This window comes from Lepidochelys olivacea (genome assembly GCF_965140295.1).
Source record: "Lepidochelys olivacea isolate rLepOli2 genome assembly, chromosome: 2".
In the NCBI taxonomy this organism is placed as follows: Eukaryota; Metazoa; Chordata; order Testudines; family Cheloniidae; genus Lepidochelys; species Lepidochelys olivacea.
The window spans coordinates 70653690-70673202 of NC_140412.1; the positions used below are offsets into that span (position 1 = coordinate 70653690).

The 19513-nt window shown below is 40.1% G+C and overlaps 1 protein-coding gene across 2 annotated transcripts in view; it reads left to right on the top strand.

Moving 5' to 3' along the window:
• The window catches only part of ATP6V1H (ATPase H+ transporting V1 subunit H), an 86552-nt gene that overhangs the window by 54932 nt on the left and 12107 nt on the right, over positions 1-19513 (top strand). For both annotated transcript variants that reach the window (XM_084621008.1, XM_084621007.1), the window contains one exon: positions 11387-11500. In XM_084621008.1, coding sequence (XP_084477134.1) covers positions 11387-11500 — 114 coding nt within the window. The remainder of the gene's footprint in view (positions 1-11386; positions 11501-19513) is intronic.

A 19513-nucleotide genomic window follows, 5' to 3' on the forward strand; every position in this document is an offset into this window, starting at 1 on the left:
CATTTGGATTGGTGCACTATTCCTGACTGCCAGTGCAGAAAGCCTCATTAAAACTTTAGGAATACTTGTGACACCTTAGAGACTAAAAAATTTATTTGAGCATAAGCTTTCATGAGCTACAGCTCACTTCATCGGGTGCACTCTGAAACCTGTCATTAAAACTTTAGTAACTGATTTCACTGTGTACTTGTGGGAAGGGAATTTATGAAGTATGGAGGATTGACAGCCTCTGTAATCTTACCTTATGTACTGGAACTGCAGATGTTCTTAAAAATATAAGAACAAATCAAGTATGTTCAGATGTGGCAAGCAGACAATATGTATTGAGCAATGCTGCAGTTTGTTGTTTTTAGCTTACTTGTGAGCTGAAAGAAGTTGAGACTTTCTGTGGATAGTTTAGGAAGAGATGACAATCCATTATGTTGCCTGAAAATAGACAAGAGGGTGTGGTCAGTATGTTATATTCCTAGGATGGTGTTTAAAACAGGAATATGTTACTAAACTTTTTCCATAATCCAAAACCAAATTGCACAACTCCACTGCTGAAATATAACAGGAGCACTCCACGTTGTTATCACTTTTGACTGTTTCAGCATAGCTTCAAACTTTAAAGTGAGAGGGTGCAGGAAAATAACTGTCATTCCAGCCAGTTCAAAAATGAAAAAAAATCGTATTAATAGTATATTTTTTCTTACATATTGACTTATGAATACTACAAGTACAGTCATGTCTTCTAGGTACAAAAATCTAAACAGGCCAACTCTCTTACAAAATACGAACTAAAAAGTCATGCCTTGCTCAGATTTTTAAAACGGGAATAACAGCTTGTTCCTTGCAAGGCACATATGGGATCACCAATGAAATCCTTATTCAATATGACTTTAGTACGTTATCTCCAAGTCTCTCAATCTTTAAAGCAATGTTTCAGTTACACTTAATGGTCCGGTTTCAGAGTAGCAACCGGGTTAGTCTGTATCCACAAAAAAAAAAGGAGTACTTGTGGCACCTTAGAGACTAACAAATTATTCGAGCATAAGCTTTGTGAGCTATAGCTCTAAGGTGCCACGAGTATTTCTTTTCTTTTTACTTAATGGTCCATTTCCTTCGATGTTACACTTGGATTTCAGTATAAAGTTATCAAATTTGCATCTAGATGTGGGAATCATAATGGCAATTTTTCATTTTCAGTGAATCCTGTGACATTGGAGGCTGTTCACTGGTTCAGAAAAATAGAAGAATTCCATTGTTTTGGAAAAAATTTAGTTTAAAACTTTTGTCCTTAAAACTTGAAGCCTATAAAGATGGTAGACCTTAAATACATAAAAGCTACAAGTTCTTCAGTTATTAGTTGCATTCAGCAGAGAGCTAGAATTACCATTCTGGCTATCGATGATCCCTTCTCTTGTTTGTCTAAGAGCAATGTTCATTAGACCAAACATCTGTTTTTTATTCTTTTGGTTAGGTTATTTCGGAACACTACATCAGTTTAAGGAATGTTCAAGATATTTACCATTTAGAAATTATGGACCAGATCCTCAGCTGGTATAAGTGGTGTAGCCCCATTAAAATCAATGGAACTATGCTGATTTATACCACCAAAGGATAGGACCATATATTTATAAGTATTTGCATATAACCCAACTTATTAGCATTTCTATAGTCAGTCTAATGCAAAGGCATGCTCAATGTCTGTTGGGGGGTCAGAGGGAACTTCATATTCTCCTGCACACCTTCCTCTGGCAAGAGAAGGAAGAGGCAGGTCTCAGCTGGGAAGAGGTCCCAACCCTTTGGGTGTTCAAAGAAGTCGCTGTGAGTGTCATTGTATAAGGTATGCACTCGTGACTCAGGTGAGATCTGTCAACGTGGTTATTCTAGGAAGAATACCACATGGAGCACCTTCTTCTTTAACTCCTAAGGTCAGGGAACATCTTGAAGAACAGCTCTCTGACCTCAGCCTGGTCTTGTACATGCAGTGTGGTACATGTTAATGCCTTCGGCTGGCATAATCTTCCTTGCTCCACCGCTGAATTCCACTTAATTTATGCCAACTCCTGGCTGTTCAACTGACAATGGATTGCATGAATTCCAACTTCTTTCTCTTTGCTCATGCTACTACTCAGCTCCTTATTTCACAGTGAAAGTCATTTACACCCAATACAGGGTGCTTGTGACTTGTCAGCTAGTTGATTTCCTTTATCCAGCTTTGAGGGAGAAAGAAGCAGAAGAAGAGGAGGGGAGATTAAAATAAGCACCTGAGGTGGTCATAAATTTGAGAAGGAAACTATTTGAAGTTGGGTTGCCTACTGTAGCTGTTGCTTTTAGAGCTTGTACTTCTGTATTAAGGCAGACATCTAACGCCAGGCATAGTAATACAAAATATTGCATATGTACAAGTAGGCCAAGTTACACTGGATTTAGGAACGATAATACTGGATTTCTTGACTTTAAATTCTCAGCCCCAATTTTTCTCCACTGTAGTGTTTGTCACTTGGAATACTCAGCATTAGTTCTGATGAGAGAATTTTAATTTTTTCTTTTTGACCTGGGAGAGGGGTGCATTTGAGCTGAACATCCTCTTTTCACCACTTTTTCGCTATTCAGTATATTATAAAAGTCAAAGCCCTTGAATGTGGACAAGCTATTGGTTGTATTTCACAACAATATTTTGTGTATTGTTTTTTCTCTTGGGAAGGTGGGAGGAGGCCTTAAGCAGGAATAAAGCTTTTAGGAACCTCCTGTGCTATTAAGAATTTTTAGTATTCATGTTGAGGACTTTGACATATAACAGTGGTATGTCTTGGAAAGCATTTACTTTGTACAGAGTATCTTAAAATTGTGTAAAATAACATTTTGCTTAATGCTCCTTGGAGTTTCATGTACTGTTATGGCCAAGTTAGAAAGTGTAATGTGGGTGAAGGTAATGAAGTCCCATAATAATGCCATATTTTTTTGTAGCCTAACTTAAAAGTAATTGTGCTGCTCATCAATTACAAATTATTCAACAGTTATTGTTCAAGTATAAATAGGGTAGTCACAGTAATACAGAGTACTCATGCGAGGTACAGTAGCGTGCTACAAGTTAATATGCAAAAGATATGCACGCATCACTAATCTTTTCACAGGATATTCCTCTTAATTGCTTTTCTAAGGCATGTGAGAGCAATATGCAATAAAAATGTACCTCATTAATAAACTGGCATTCATGTTATATGCTAATCTTCTGAGGAGATTTCGGGAGGAAAAACTAACAGACAACAATGCTGAATTTTAAATAACTATCTAGACTCTACCTCTCCAATGTATAGTATGAGTAGATATTTCCTTTCCTTCATTGTTTTTGTGAGGCTTGGCAGAGAGAATGAGGCATGGGGAGAGAAGGGGAATACATTATTTATTTTTGAGATATTGGAGTGTCCAGGGAGACAGGTTTCTGTTGGTTTGATTGGAACACTTGTTGGGAGTGTGGGTTAGCTGAGAGTAGCTATTGTCATTTTGCAAGCCAGTGAATCTGGTTGTTAGGGGAATGGTTCTGTGGGCTGGTGTGGAAGGGAAATGGGGCATTGGAGTTCAGTGGATGGCAGAGAGATTGGGATTATACAAGAGGACTGGGAGAGGAAAATGGGCTGGGGAAAGCTAGACTGAATTCTTGGATTTGGTGAGGAAAATGCTGACTGGTTGCGTGACAGAATGAGATATGAGCATGAAATATCATAGAATCATAGAATATCAGGGTTGGAAGGGACCCCTGAAGGTCATCTAGTCCAACCCCCTGCTCGAAGCAGGACCAATTCCCAGTTAAATCATCCCAGCCAAATCATCCCAGCCAGGGCTTTGTCAAGCCTGACCTTAAAAACCTCTAAGGAAGGAGATTCTACCACCACCCTAGGTAATGCATTCCAGTGTTTCACCACCCTCTTAATGAAAAAGTTTTTCCTAATATCCAACCTAAACCTCCCCCACTGCAACTTGAGACCATTACTCCTCGTTCTGTCATCTGCTACCATTGAGAACAGTCTAGAGCCATCCTCTTTGGAACCCCCTTTCAGGTAGTTGAAAGCAGCTATCAAATCCCCCCTCATTCTTCTCTTCTGCAGGCTAAACAATCCCAGCTCCCTCAGCCTCTCCTCATAACTCATGTGTTCTAGACCCCTAATCATTTTTGTTGCCCTTCGCTGGACTCTCTCCAATTTATCCACATCCTTCTTGTAGTGTGGGGCCCAAAACTGGACACAGTACTCCAGATGAGGCCTCACCAATGTCGAATAGAGGGGAACGATCACGTCCCTCGATCTGCTCGCTATGCCCCTACTTATACATCCCAAAATGCCATTGGCCTTCTTGGCAACAAGGGCACACTGCTGACTCATATCCAGCTTCTCGTCCACTGTCACCCCTAGGTCCTTTTCCGCAGAACTGCTGCCTAGCCATTCGGTCCCTAGTCTGTAGCGGTGCATTGGATTCTTCCATCCTAAATGCAGGACCCTGCACTTATCCTTATTGAACCTCATCAGATTTCTTTTGGCCCAATCCTCCAATTTGTCTAGGTCCTTCTGTATCCTATCCCTGCCCTCCAGCGTATCTACCACTCCTCCCAGTTCAGTATCATCCGCAAATTTGCTGAGAGTGCAATCCACACCATCCTCCAGATCATTTATGAAGATATTGAACAAAACCGGCCCCAGGACCGACCCTTGGGGCACTCCACTTGACACCGGCTGCCAACTAGACATGGAGCCATTGATCGCTACCCGTTGAGCCCGACAATCTAGCCATCTTTCTACCCACCTTATAGTGCATTCGTCCAGCCCATACTTCCTTAACTTGCTGACAAGAATACTGTGGGAGACTGTGTCAAAAGCTTTGCTAAAGTCAAGAAACAATACATCCACTGCTTTCCCTTCATCCACAGAACCAGTAATCTCATCATAAAAGGCGATTAGATTAGTCAGGCATGACCTTCCCTTGGTGAATCCATGCTGGCTGTTCCTGATCACTTTCCTCTCATGCAAGTGCTTCAGGATTGATTCTTTGAGGACCTGCTCCATGATTTTTTCCAGGGACTGAGGTGAGGCTGACTGGCCTGTAATTCCCAGGATCCTCCTTCTATGGATACTTAAGTGACTTTAAATGAGTGACTCTAAATATGGATACTTAAGTGACTTTATATATTTACACACTTAAAATCCACATCTGTGAATATACAGGTGCTATAGAAATTTGCTTTTCTGAAGCCCCAATACGACTAGCTGCTCCACATAGGCAAATCTTACACCTGTGAGGAGTCCCATTGACTTCAGTGTTTATTACCTCACATAGAAGCTTATAGGAGCAAGGCTTTGGAATGTGGCTTGGAAAAAGTGTACATAGCTGTATGTGTTTGCATATACCAGCATGAGGACTGCAAGTACCAGGCTGTACTGGCATAAAACTGCAGTGTTTGCACAGAAATTAGTATAGAAGTGACAGAGGTGTGGATGACATTTCTGAGGTGTGTAATACAGAGGAATGACGTTAATCTCTGCACGCTGTAGATGATGGGTGCTACTGGCTACTTCTGTTGTGTTCAAGCACGTAGTTTATGGATCCAGTAGGACTTAAAAGGTGCAATAAACCATTTTGGAGCAAGTGAGGTGCATGCCTTCAATGGGTATTAAAGTTCAGGAAATATTTTCTTCATCTTTGAGTTAAATGTCATGTCCAGTTTTTCTTTCAATATTCCATTCTATGTCACACATTAAGAGTTACTAATTCTGAGTGGTTTTTAAATTTGCTGAGAAGAAGAGACTCTCTTGTTAAGTGTTTGTATACCATGTAATTCAATGGGGCCCTTATTGGGGCCTCATATGTCTACACTGGAATCAGATACCTGCAGCTGACACATGCCAGCTGACTCGGCTCATGGGGGGTTGTGCTTCGGGGCAGTAAAATTGCAATGTAGATATTTGAGCTCGGGCTGGAGCCCAAGCTCTGGGACCCCACAAGGGGAAATAGTCCCAGAGCCCAGGCTCGAGCCCGAGTTTCTACACTGTAGTTTTTATATCTGCTGTTCCTAAGTCAGCTGATCTGGGTCAGCTGTGGGTGTTTGATTACAGTATGGACATATACAGAATGCTACTGTCAATAATGATGAAAGGGAAGACAGTAAATTGGGTATCATCAACAGATGAAAGACCCTGTGTCATAAATATAAAGGGAAGGGTAACCACCTTTCTGTATACAGAACTATAAAATCCCTCCTGGCCAGAGGCAAAACCCTTTCACCTGTAAAGGGTTAAGAAGCTAGGATAACCTCGCTGGCACCTGACCAAAATGATCAATGAGGAGACAAGTTACTTTCAAAGCTGGAGCGGGGAGGGGAAAACAAAGGGTCTGTGTGATGCTTTTGCCGGGAACAGAAAAGGAAGGGAGTCTTAGAACTTACTAAGTAATCTAGCTAGATATGCGTTAGATTTCTGTTTTGTTTAAATGGCTGGTAAAATAGTTGTGCTGAATGGAATGTATATTCCTGTTTTTGTGTCTTTTTGTAACTTAAGGTTTTGCCAAGAAGGATTCTCTGTTTTGAATCTAATTACCCTGTAAGGTATTCACCATCGTGATTACAGAGGTGATTCTTTTACTTTAATTAAAATTCTTCTTTTAAGAGTCGGATTGCTTTTTCATTGTTCTTAAGATCCAAGAGTTTGGGTCTGTGTTCACCTGTACAAATTGGTGAGGATTTTTATCAAGCCTTCCCCAGGAAGGGAGGTGTAGGGCTTGGGGGGATATTTTGCGGGGAAGACGTCTCCAACTGGTCTTTTTCCCTGTTCTTTGTTTAACACGCTTGGTGGTGGCAGCATAAGGTCCAAGGACAAAAGGTAAAAGTTTGTACCTTGAGCAAGTTTTAACCTAAGCTAGTAAGAATAAGATGAGGGGGTCTTTCATGAAGGTCCCCACATCTGTACCCTAGAGTTCAGAGTGAGGAAGGAACAGTGACACCCTGTTTCTCCAAACAGTTCGCTCCAATGAATATTGGATGAGATGATGTCCTGCCAGACCCATCTTGCCAGAAGTCTAAAGCAATGCAAAGTACTTTAACACATTAGATAATTTACAATACACTATCTGTGGCTAATAAAATTACTTGTTGCTCATTACACAGTTTTAAAGTACATTAAAGAAATATTAAACTACAATATGCAGATGTAACATTTTCAAGATCATTTTAATTGGAAGTCTTGTGCAGTGACCAATACCAGCTTAATTATCCACATATAAAGTGATGGCACATGACACATTTTGATGATTTAGGATCACTGATTTTTGAACAAATGTTTGTTGCTGTTTCCAAAGATTAGTGCAGAGTTAAAATGCTAGAACAAAATGTCTTGGTAAATGAAAACTGGCAGCATTAAGAAATAGAATACTGTTTACATTTTTTAAATGGAAAATACCACAAAGGGTCTGCTCCATTTTGTTTGTTGTTTAAATGCGCACACACCCCTAGTCTCTCAGAGATACAGGAAAAGTAATAAGATTTCGTGATAAATAGATTTTCAAAATTTGTCCCATAAGACTTGTCAAAAATAAGTGGTCTGGAGGTTAAGCACCTTGAATCTGTCAGTCCATGGAAATAAGCAATACAGTTGATTCATTCCAGCAGAAATTGATATTGCTGAACCCTCAGATTTGTTACATATTTTTTTCTTATCTTTTATCTGCATGAAGCACTGCCATGATTTCTAGCAAAGTCCACAATTGATCTCTCGAATACCTGGGACTCTTTTGTATGCAGTGTTGTAGGTGGGTTGGTCCCAGAATATTAGAGACAAGGTTGGATGAATCAGTATCTTTTATTGGACCAACTTCTGTTGGTGGAGAGACAAGCTTTCGAGCTTACACGGAGCTCTTCTTCAAACCAAGACCTGAAGAAGAGTTCTGGGTAAGCTCAAAGGCTTGTCACTCACCAACAGAAAGAAGGTGGTCCAATAAAAGATATTGCCTCACCCACCTTGTGCATGAGCACCTTATATGTATATCCTTTCTAGGGCAAAGATGGGCAAGATGAGAAACCATAATGTTTTAGCATCATTCAGAGAACCTGCAGTAAAAGGCTCTGTCAGCCCGTTGGCAAGCCATCCTAGCTTTTCTTATATTCAAGAACCACCAAAATGCCAAAGGCTTTAGCAATCTTAACTTCAGGTAGCAGGAGTGAAAGTACTAGGAATGCTGCAGTTATTTCTGTAGGTTCAGAAATACTTCCTACAACGTATGAGGCCACCTAGATTGGTATTTATTGCACAGTTCACAGATGTTGGCTGTCCTGACAACAGCACAGGCTATTGTACCAAAGTAATCATAATTTTGATGCCATAATAGGTATGTTTTGTGTTTTAAAGCAATAGAAGATCAAATAAATGCCTGTACTCCTCTGAAAACTGCTATATTTTATTTTTGATCTTTAAAGCTGTTGCTGCAGGATGTAAAATGGCCTCTTTTGGGGAGGCATGTGGGGGGAAAAACTGAACTACCAGCCATGGGTTTTGTCTGAGAGGCAGTAACTTCCCTTCTCCCCTTTTTATAATGGGAATTCCTTGCCCACTTGTGACCAGAAGTAATGGCATGCTTTCAAATGGAAGGTTAATAGGGAGAGGGCCACTTCTTGTTGCAAGCATGTTGCTGCGGGGATTAGAGGGGAATGGTTTTGGATTTGTGGTGACTATGGGGGGTTTGAGGTTCATTTATGGAGAATTTTTGGCATGGCATTTCATGTGATTCTGACTTTCAGTGAGGGAGAGAGCCTCACAAGGTCAGCAAGGAGTTTGGCTCACTTCATCCTCTTGGCCACACTGCTTGAGTCTCTGGGACTGAGCAGCAGTCGGGGGAGGGGGAGACGGTGGGGGCAAGGATAGATGGCATCCCTTCTTTGGGGTGAGTTAGATGGATCCCTCATGAAGATTTTTTCAGTTTTGGTTGGCATGTGAGATGTGTGTGAGAATGAATCCCATAAAACTGAAGGGAGTTCAGGATTCTCCCCATGTGGGCTGGGGGAATTGTATCCACCTCAATTTAGATGATAGGACATAATTGTTAGGATATAGATATTCAGGCCTGTCTGTAAAGGCCTGTACTCTAAGAATTTAGGTGCATTCTTATCACTTGGCTAGTTGTAGAGGTATAAAAGAGAGAATCAAAATCATTGTCTGCCGGTGTAAGAGCCTTCTCTTACTGTGACAGTCTGAGGCCCTGTTCTTAGGCTAAGGCCTTTGGCTAAGCAGCAGAGGCAGCCATAAGCTGGGAAGCGTATGATCACATCCTCACATTCCAAACTAGTCACATTGACAGAAGGTGCTATTGGGCTGTTAGGAATACAATCCTGTCCTGATAATGCCTATCACCTCCAGAGAAAGGGAAGTGCCTAGAAGATGTAAAAGGAAACTTAGTTTGATAGCATCCTGTCTGGCAAGAACTCACTTATCAATAGCTGGGATGTGAAATCCTCACTTCTGTATTGTTTAGTCATTATAGTTCCCACTTTGCTGTTGTTTGTCTGTATAATCTCTGTCTGGTTCTGTGATTGTTCCTGTCTGCTGTATAATTAATTTTGCTGGGTGTAAACTAACTAAGGTGGTGGGATATAATTGGTTACATAATCATGTTACAATATGTTAGGATTGGTTAGTTAAATTTCAGGAAAATGATTGGTTAAGGTATAGCAAAGCAGAACTCAAGTTTTACTATATAGTCTGCAGTCAATCAGGAAGGGAGTGGGTGTGTGGGTGGGGGAAATGGGAACAGGGAATGGGGGTGGGGAAATTGGAATCATGTTTGGCTAAGGGTACGAATGGGAACAGGGACACAGGTGTAAGGCTCTGTGGTGTCAGAGCTGGGAAGGGGGCCACTAAGGAAGGAAACTGGAATCACGCTTGCTGGAAGTTCACCCCAATAAACATCGAATTGTTTGCACCTTTGGACTTCGGGTATTGTTGCTCTTCATGTGAGAAGGACAAGAGAAGTACGTGGGTGAAGGAATAAGCCCCCTAACAATCATGTACAGGATATTAAGTCTGAACAGGGAATGCTAAGGAATTAGAGTTTACATGTGTGAGAGGCTCCTGGGAGTTTGTACACTCTTTTGTGTTGGGGAGCCTCTTTTTGGGTTGGTAATTGCTGGGGGTTGGGACCAAAATTGGTTATAGACTCGGGTTGTGGTCAGAGCTTTTAGCCTTGTTCACACAGTACTCGGCAGTATCCCTTCAGAGGTCAGTTTAGGATTAGTTTTGCTTTTTTTCCCTGGTGTTTGGGATTTTTGTAGTAGTAGTACTTTGCTATTTAAGAAGCTGCAGCAATGAGTGTGTATACATGTATGCTTAGAAATACAGGGAATCATCGCATATGTAGTGAATATGAAATAATATGGATCCTGTCATAAATATAAAGGGAAGGGTAACCACCTTTCTGTATACAGTGCTATAAAATCCCTCCTGGCCACAGGCAAAACCCTTTCACCTGTAAAGGTTAAGAAGCTAAGATAACCTCGCTGGCACCTGACCCAAAATGACCAACGAGGGGAAAAGATTCTTTCAAATCTGGGGGCAGGGGGGGTAGGGGCAGGAACAAAGGGTTTGTCAGTCTGTGTGATGCTTTTGCCAGGAACAGATCAGGAATGCAGCCTTATAACTCCTGTTAAGTTAGTAAGTAATCTAGCTAGAAATGCGTTAGATTTCCTTTTGTTTAATGGCTGGTAAAATAAGATGTGCTGGATGGAATGTATCTTCCTGTTTTTGTGACTTTTTGTAACTTAGAGAATCCCTCTAGGCAAAACCTTATGTTTTGAATCTGATGACCCTGTAAGGTATTTACCATCCTGATTTTACAGAGGTGATTCTTTTACCTTTTCTTTAATTAAAATTCTTCTTTTAAGAACCTGATTGATTTTTCATTGTTCTTAAGATCCAAGGGTTTGGGTCTGTGTTCACCTGTACCAGTTGGTGAAGATTATTATCACGCCTTCCCCAGGAAAGGGGGTGTAGGGCTTGGGGGTGATATTTTGGGGGAAGACGTCTCCATCTGGTCTCTTTCCTTGTTCTTTGTTTAAAACGCTTGGTGGTGGCAGAATACGGTTCAAGGACAAGGCAAAGTTTGTACCTTGGGGAAGTTTTTAACCTAATCTGATAAGAATAAGCTTAGGGGGTCTTTCGTGCACGTCCCCACATCTCTACCCTATAGTTCAGAGTGGGGAAGGAACCTTGACAGATCCCCTAGAAAACTGATGGCATTTACCATTCACTTTGTGATTCATAAACCTGCTGTTTGAATCCCTTGGTACTAAGCAGTTAGGATTATCTGATCGTTAGCAGGCAGAGGTTGAAGTAATTGCAAGATATTCTAAAATGTGTGTCTTTTTCAGAGTGATTGAGCAGCTTGGTGGTAAACAGCTAGTAATGAACCACATGCATCACGAAGACCAGCAAGTTCGCTATAATGCCCTACTGGCTGTACAGAAGCTGATGGTTCACAACTGGTATGTGAAAATTTACTTCAGTTAATATTATCTGTGAGAGACTATATAGAATCCAGATTGCTGATTTTTTTTAAATAACTATGATCCTCTTTAGTTGAAATATTTATCTCTGTAATGTGATGATCCTACAAGAAATTGTGCTGACATGAAAAATTAACACTTCGGCTTCTGTTTCCTTCCTGCTTTTATGCTAATTGAATTAAGTAATCAGACTTTCAAGGGTTCAGTGGAACACACAGCACTCAATTATGCGTAAACACTATAATTTAAATGTTTCATAATGGTCATATTCCAGAACTGATGCAGTATAATCACAGTTTGAAAAATGTCTTTTAACTGTGTAAATCAGAATGGATTTCACTAGTTCTCTATTGAGTTTCACACTGTGGTGTTTACAATTTCACTTAGCTATCCTCTGGAAATTGATAGTCCCAACACTTTAATCTTTAGATATCTTACAAAGTGCATGCACTGTGTTTTTCTTCTGGAATGATGTTCCTTCATTGCTCTCTTATTCTAAGTCAAGGTTTGTAGTGTAATGTTCATAAACAAACCTACATTGACAAGTATGTCTGAATGATGGAAGATTTCTTTTTAAGTAAATTTTTTATTCAAGATTCCAAGGTGGAGTTATAAACAAGGGGATAAGAGGACAAAGGCGGTTGTTAAGTTCTAAAACTTTAACCATACATCAGTATTGCTCTGCTCTGCCATTTGAGAGACTTGGGTTCAGTTCCAAGGCCTGACTATTAGGACCTTAAAGTTCTGTGGTGTTAATTATGTTCAGAGTCACTCACTAATGCCCCCTTTCCTGAAATATTTAAGAAATGGCATTTGACAGCCTTTAAAGAGAATACCATTCAGTGCTGTGCTCTGTCTGGCTGATGATTGTGAACAAGGCCTGAAAATCCTTCCCAAGTGCTGGGAACCTGCTACTGCTGTAGAAACAGTATGGGAGAAGTTTCCTTCCTCTTTGTAGTGGGGGAAGCAGTTTATGTCCTATGGATGAAGGATTTAATCTGTTTCAGACAACCTCTAGAAGTGGCAAGATTTTTAAAACATTTTCTGCCTTTTCATGTTAATTCAAATCAGCTATGTACACTATAAACTTTAATCAAATGTTCTGATAGGAAAATGTGATTTTTCACTTTCTTATGCAGTTTATGCTTGCCAGGTACAATAATCAATCTGTAACTTGTTAAACTGGATGGAAAACTTAAATTCCTATATAACTGCATTTTTCTTATGGAATGCTTCCCATTTGAAACAACTCCTAGTTTTCATGACGAAGAAATGAGATCTTTCACAAGACATCATTTTTTCACTTCATCTTAGCAGTCCTGAAAATTCAAATCTAAAATGGTATTGTAGAGCAGATAGAGAGCAGCATCTGAAAAAATGTATTCCAGACTGGCTAGTACATGCAAGCATGCTGAAATGTTGACCACTAGGCTAGATTACTCACAAATGGCTTGGATAAAGTGTAATAAAAGTAGAAGCTGGGATGCTATGGCTCAGCAGTATGATAGAAAATAAGTATTGTGAAATGCACACCTATTTTATTATGACTTCAAACTACACGTTTAAATTCAGTCTATTTTGAGCACTCCATGCTTTGGAATTCCTTATGATTGTGCATGGGGTTTTGAGACAGATATAATGCAATTTAAAAAGTAAAGCACTGATGATTATAATAGTTTGGAGGTGGAGAGGGGGTGTTAGTAACAACATACAGAGATACTAGGAAGAGATTTTTTCAAGATACTGTGCATTGCTGTAGTGACATGGTAATAACAAGTGTATTAAAAGACCAGTATTACATAATTAACCATACAAAGCAGTTTTTCCCTAATACACTCTTTTTAGCCCTCAAGCATTGTTTTATTATAATCCTCCTTCCTCCTCCCTTCATCTCACACTATAATCCTTTATCTATGCAAGGTAACCTATTTCCCCTTGTTTTTTCCTACCCCCCTCCCCCCGGTTCCTCAGACGTTCTTGTTAAACCCTGGATTTGTGCTGGAAATGGCCCACCTTGATTATCTTACACATTGTAAGGAGAGTGATCACTTTACATAAGCTATTACCAGCAGGAGAGTGGGGTGGGGGGAGAGAAAACCTTTTGTAGTGATAAACACCCATTTTTTCATGATTTGTGTGTATAAAAACATCTTCTGTATTTTCCACAGTATGCATCCGATGAAGTAAGCTGTAGCTCACGAAAGCTTATGCTCAAATAAATTGGTTAGTCTCTAAGGTGCCACAAGTACTCCTTTTCTTTTTGCGAATACAGACTAACACGGCTGTTACTCTGAAATAAATTTGTTAGCCTCTAAGGTGCCATAAGTACTCCTGTTCTTTTTGCGGATACAGACTAACACGGCTGCTACTTCAAAACCTATCAAAACAATGAGGTTTCCATCACTGTTCTTTGCAGACTGTTCCACAGACAAATAGCTCTCATTGTCAGGAAAAGTTTTCCCAGATATATAGCCTAACTTTTCCCATTTTAAATTCAGCTTACTTCTGTCAGCAACACCCCTTTAGCTATTTCCCCTCTCTTGTTGGTGCCCCCCCAACAGTATTTTATATAAATTGTTACCACTTAACCAAATTGAATTTATTGCATATTACCACTTAGCCAAATTGCACTGTTAAGGCCTACTTTTACCTTTAGATGTGTGCAGAACTCCCACTTATATGAATGGGATTAGCATGCTCATGCTGGGCACAGTGGGGTGCTAAATGTCTCTCTAAACTACCTTCCTGCCTTCTGCAATAGGGAAGCTGTTCTAGTTTATTCCCGCTGGAATAGGCCCATAGGAACCCAGGATTGCTAGACCAATTATGCTCCATAAATAGGGGGAGGGGGAGAGATGGTATAGAAGTGGAGCAGCACATAAGGGACTTAGCTAGGGCTGAGGATCTGCCCCATAGTTTCCACACAGGATTTACAGTTAGTGTCTTGAAGTCAAATCATGAAGACTCTCACAGATTGGACCTTTAAGTATCAGTTCTATCCTTAATGCTTCTGACTTACCTTATAAGGGGAAAGTGAGAGGAAGGACTGAGTGTTCCCCTGGAAGCTTTAATTTAAAAAAAAAAATAAAAACATTGTGGAGTACAGTTTGATAACTGGTGGTGGTCGGTTGTTTTGGAGGTTCAAGCTCAATTTTGCCAACACCTAAATAACCCAGTAAAATGAGCAATCTTCTTCAAGCCTCATTCCTCTGTGCTCTTGTTCTGCTCTGACTGAGAAAGCAGTCCAGTCACGTTTTTAGACTTCCCTCCCTTATGTAATGGAATTCCAGTAATTTCTGTTGGGGAAATGCCCGTTCCTCATTTAGACCACAGACTCTGGTTAAATTTCTTTAATCTGATTTGTGATCTCTGCATGACAGCACCAGTCTGGTCCCCTTTCAAATCTTGGGACGTTGCAACAGGAAAGAGCTTTGCAGCCCTGGGCTGAAGCTTGACGCTAATGAATCATAGAATATCAGGGTTGGGAGGGACCTCAGGAGGTCATCTAGTCCAATCACCTGCTCAAAGGCAGGACCAATCCCCAATTTTTGCCCCAGATCTTTAAATGGCCACCTCAAGGATTGAACTCACAACCCTGGGTTTAGCAGGCCAATGCTCAAACCACTGAGCTATCTCCCCCCGCTCCCCCCCCCCACTGGGTTTAACAGGCAATGCTTACAAAATGTCCAGTATGCAGAAGGCTAGTAAATCAGAGTAGTAGATGAAATGCTTTTTGGAATTACTTGAGTGAGTTACCTACCTGAGTGTCACAAGGTTCTGACTGTACTTTAGGTGATCTGGTAGGACAGGTTACTATCACTGAAGAAGGAATTTTAATGAGGGAGAGGTATGGTAGGAGTTGACTTCCTGCTTAAAACAAAGTTGTATTACTGTATAAAGCTTCTAAATAATCGCTCTTCAAATTCAGTTAATTCCTAAACAATTTGAATAGCTTATTTACAACTTGGTTAGATTTTGGTTACTAAAGGATTTTAAGGGAAGCAAAGGAAAACTCACAGGTGTTTTAGTTAAAGACAGACAAAAGTTAGTCGTGGTCAGAAGTGGCTACACGTTGTCATTTTTCAGACAATTCATGTTAGTGAAATAGTTTTGAGTTGAATTTGCATTTTAAAAGAATCGTGCAGTGGTGTAGCAGATAGCCAAGTTATTTCTTTAGAATTCTAATCTTAGCATCATTTAATGTGTGTAAAATGACAGATGAAAGCAAGGATGAGCTGACTTTTTTGAAAGTGAATTAGTGTTTGTGAAAGATGCCAGGCTCACAGTATTGGAAATGGAAGTCGGCTGTCCTCAGGAAAAAAGTATAGCACTGGAAGTGACAGTGCATATTTTTTCATACTGCCCTTTCACTCTGTGCCTTAACTATGTTCAAGAGAGGGACCATCTCTCTCTGCCAATTTCTGTGCCTGTGTTCTGGCAGGATACTCTGTCCATTTAATAAGGCCAAGGACTAGCACAGGAATCTGTCAGTTGCAGCAGTATTTTTATGATGTAAACTTGTATTTTAAAAAAGAAAAATCAGAGCATTAACTTCCTAAATTACAGCAATTTTCAGATACTAGCTCAAAAAGAACCAGTAAACATGTTCATTTGTTTGCTGGATGTAACAGCGTGTCTTTCCTGTACTTCAAGGCATAATACCATACTTTAACACCTATGAACTATAAGGAGACTACAGACAAGCAGTCTGAGAGAGAGAGAGGAGGTAAGAAAAGAGGCTTGGCAGTTGGTAACCATCAGAGGCAAGAGGTCACAGTTGCATTCTACGTGGCTAGAAATAGATGAGGATAGGCAGGCTGTGGCCACTAGAGAGAAGAGGATCAGGAAGAATTTTGCACTGCTAGAAGTTTCCAATCAATACCAGGTATTTGATGTGGAAACTGTGGAAGATACGTCTCTTAATCCAAAGGAATAGAGAGACGTGTGGGACACACCTGTGGATGTAAGAAAATCCAGCTTGCCGACAAAGAGTTCCCCAATCATCCAAGGAAGACAGATGATCCTTATTAGGGATTCAATATTCAGAAGAGTTGAAAACATTCTGCAAGGGAGAGGTGGACAACAGGATGGTGTGCTCTTTGTCTGGAGCCATGACACAAGAAGTTGCTCTGAAATTGGATAGGCTTCTGAAGTTGATGGACAAGGATCCATTGGCGATGGTTCATATCGACATTAATGACACTGCATCACAGGATATCTCACAGATAATAGATTACTTCAGGGAACGCGGAAGCATGCTGAAGAAGAAGAATGTCCACGTGATTTTCTTGGAGAGCCTTCTTGTCCCATGAGTAAAAGAAGGCAGAAGGATCTGGAAATGTACTGCTGACTAGGTAAGTGGTGTAGGGTGCAGAGTTTTGGTTTTTGTGGAACATTAGTTCACTTTCCCTGGGAAGAGGGAGCTTTACAGTTTGGATGGTCTCTGCCTCAGTAGAAGGGGAACTAATCTGTTTGGGAACAGGCTGGCTAAAGTCAGGAGAGCATTAAACTAATAACAAAAAGGGAAGGGTAAAAAGAGTGAAGATAAGAGCACTCATTTAGCACAAGATTTAAATGTTGAGAACAAAATTAGTTGAGGATCCGAAGGACATGAAGACGAGAAATTCTTTAATTGCCCCTACACCAATGCTGGGAGCCTGGTAACAAACAAGAGGAACTGTAATTGCTCATTTATGAGCAAAAATTAGCTATAGTTGGTATGAAACCATGATTCGCATGACTGGAATGTTAAAATCACTGCTTATAACCTATTTAGGATGGATGGAGTGGGACTGGGACTGGCATTACCTGTTCAAGAGTATTGATAACCCAGAAGAAAATTATCTTGCATGTCCTAACAAATGGAAGAAAAGGGAAGTTGATAGTAATGAATATAGATCAGAAGCTAGGAAATGTAGAAAATTAATGAAGGAAGCAAGGACACAAGGAGAAATATATGGCCATCAGAGTTAAGGACTATAAGTAGGGGTTTTCAAAAAATGTATTAAGGAGAAAAAGAACCTTGACAATGGTATTATCCGTTACTGTATGGAAATGGTAGAATTATTAATAAAGCAGAAAAGGCAGAAATGCTCAATAAATATTTCTCTTCTGTATTTGGTCACGGCATATATGATAACACTTGCTATTCCTCTAGTATCTTGGGAGAGTATTAAACAGCAGGTACTGAAGTGTGACATTTTTAGATCAGCAGGTCCTGATGACTTGCATCCAATAACTTTAAAAGATCAGGCTGAGGAGCTTGCTTGGATGTTAGTGCTGACTTTCAGTGTGTCTTGAAACACTGGGAAGTTCCAGAAGACTGGAAGAAAGCTAATGTTCCAATATTTAAGAGGGTAAATGGGATGACCCAGGTAATTATAGGCTTGTCAGTCTGACGTGGATCCTGGCAAGATAATGGAGCAGCTGATGTGGGACTTGATTAAACACCAGAATTTAAGGAGGGTAATAGTTAATGCTCATCAACATGGGTTTATGGAAAATAGATCATATCATGCTTTTTGATGAGAATTAGAAGTTTGGCTGATAAAGGCAATAGTGTTGACGGTAATATACTTAGACTTCTCTAAGGTCTTTGAGTTGGTACCCCATGACTTTTTGATTAAAAAAAACAAACTAGAATGATATAAAATCGACATGGCACACATTAAATGGACTAAAAACTGGCTAACTAAAAGGTCTCAATGTAATTGTAAGTGGGGAATCATCATCAAGCATTTGTAGTGGGATCCCCCAGGGATGTATTTGGGGTTCTATGGTATTTAATATTTTTATCAATGACCTGAAAGAAAGAATAAAATCATCAGTGTTAAAGTTTTGCAGGTGACCCAGAAATTGTGGGGAGTGGTAAATAGTGAAGAATACAAGTCACTGACTCAGAGCGATCCAGATTGCTTGGTAAACTGAGCACAAGTCAACCGTGTGTTTTAATATGGCTAAATGTGAACATCTGGGAACAAAGAATCTAAGCCATACTTATGGGATGGGAGCTCTGACTGTGAAAAAGAACTGGGGCTTATGGTGGATAATCAGTTGAACATGAGCTCTCAGTGTGATGCTGTGGCTAAAAAGACTAATGCAATCCTTGGATGCATCTAAAGGGAATCTCTCGAGTAGGAATAGAACACTATGTGCTGGAATACTGTATCCAGTTCTGGTGTCCACAATTCAAGAAAGATGTTGATAAATTGGAGAGGGTTCAGAGAAGAGCCATGAGAATAATTAAAGGTTTAGAAAACATGCCTTATAGTGATAGACTCAAGGAGCTCAATCTATTTAGCTTAAGAAAGAGATGATTAAGGGGTGACTTGAGTAGTCTATAAAAACAACAAGGAGGCTGGTGGCACTTTAAAGACTAACGGATTTATTTGGGCATTTATTGTTTTTGTGGATCCAGACTAACACAACTACCCCTCTGATACTTGATTAGTCTATAAGTACCTACATGGGGAACAAATACTTGATTTGGGCTCTTCAATCTGGCAGAGAAAGATACATAACATGATCCAATGGCTGGAAGTTGAAGCTAGACATTTTCAGAGTGGAAATAAGGCGTACATTTTTAACTGTGAGGGTAAGTAACCACTGGAACAATTTACCAAGGTTTGTGATGGATTCTCCATTAATTGCAATTTTTAAATCAAAATTGGGTGTTTTTTCTAAAATGTGCTCTAGGAATTATTTTGGGCCTGTTCTATGGGTCTGTGTCATACAGGAGGTTACCCAGGTCCCTTCTGGTCTTGGAATCTGTGAAAGTAGCTTCACATTAATGAACTTATCGAGCTATTACTGTCATCCTGTTCCTTGAATGGAATGAAAACTCTGTTCTAAATGTTATGCTTGGAATACATGTTCCATATTCCCATCAGTCACCCACAATGAAATGTCTTAGCCACGTTACAACTCAAATGCTTGCCTTCTGCTCAAGTGTGCAGAAGGGAACAAACACACACCCAGATCAGGTTTCAGAGT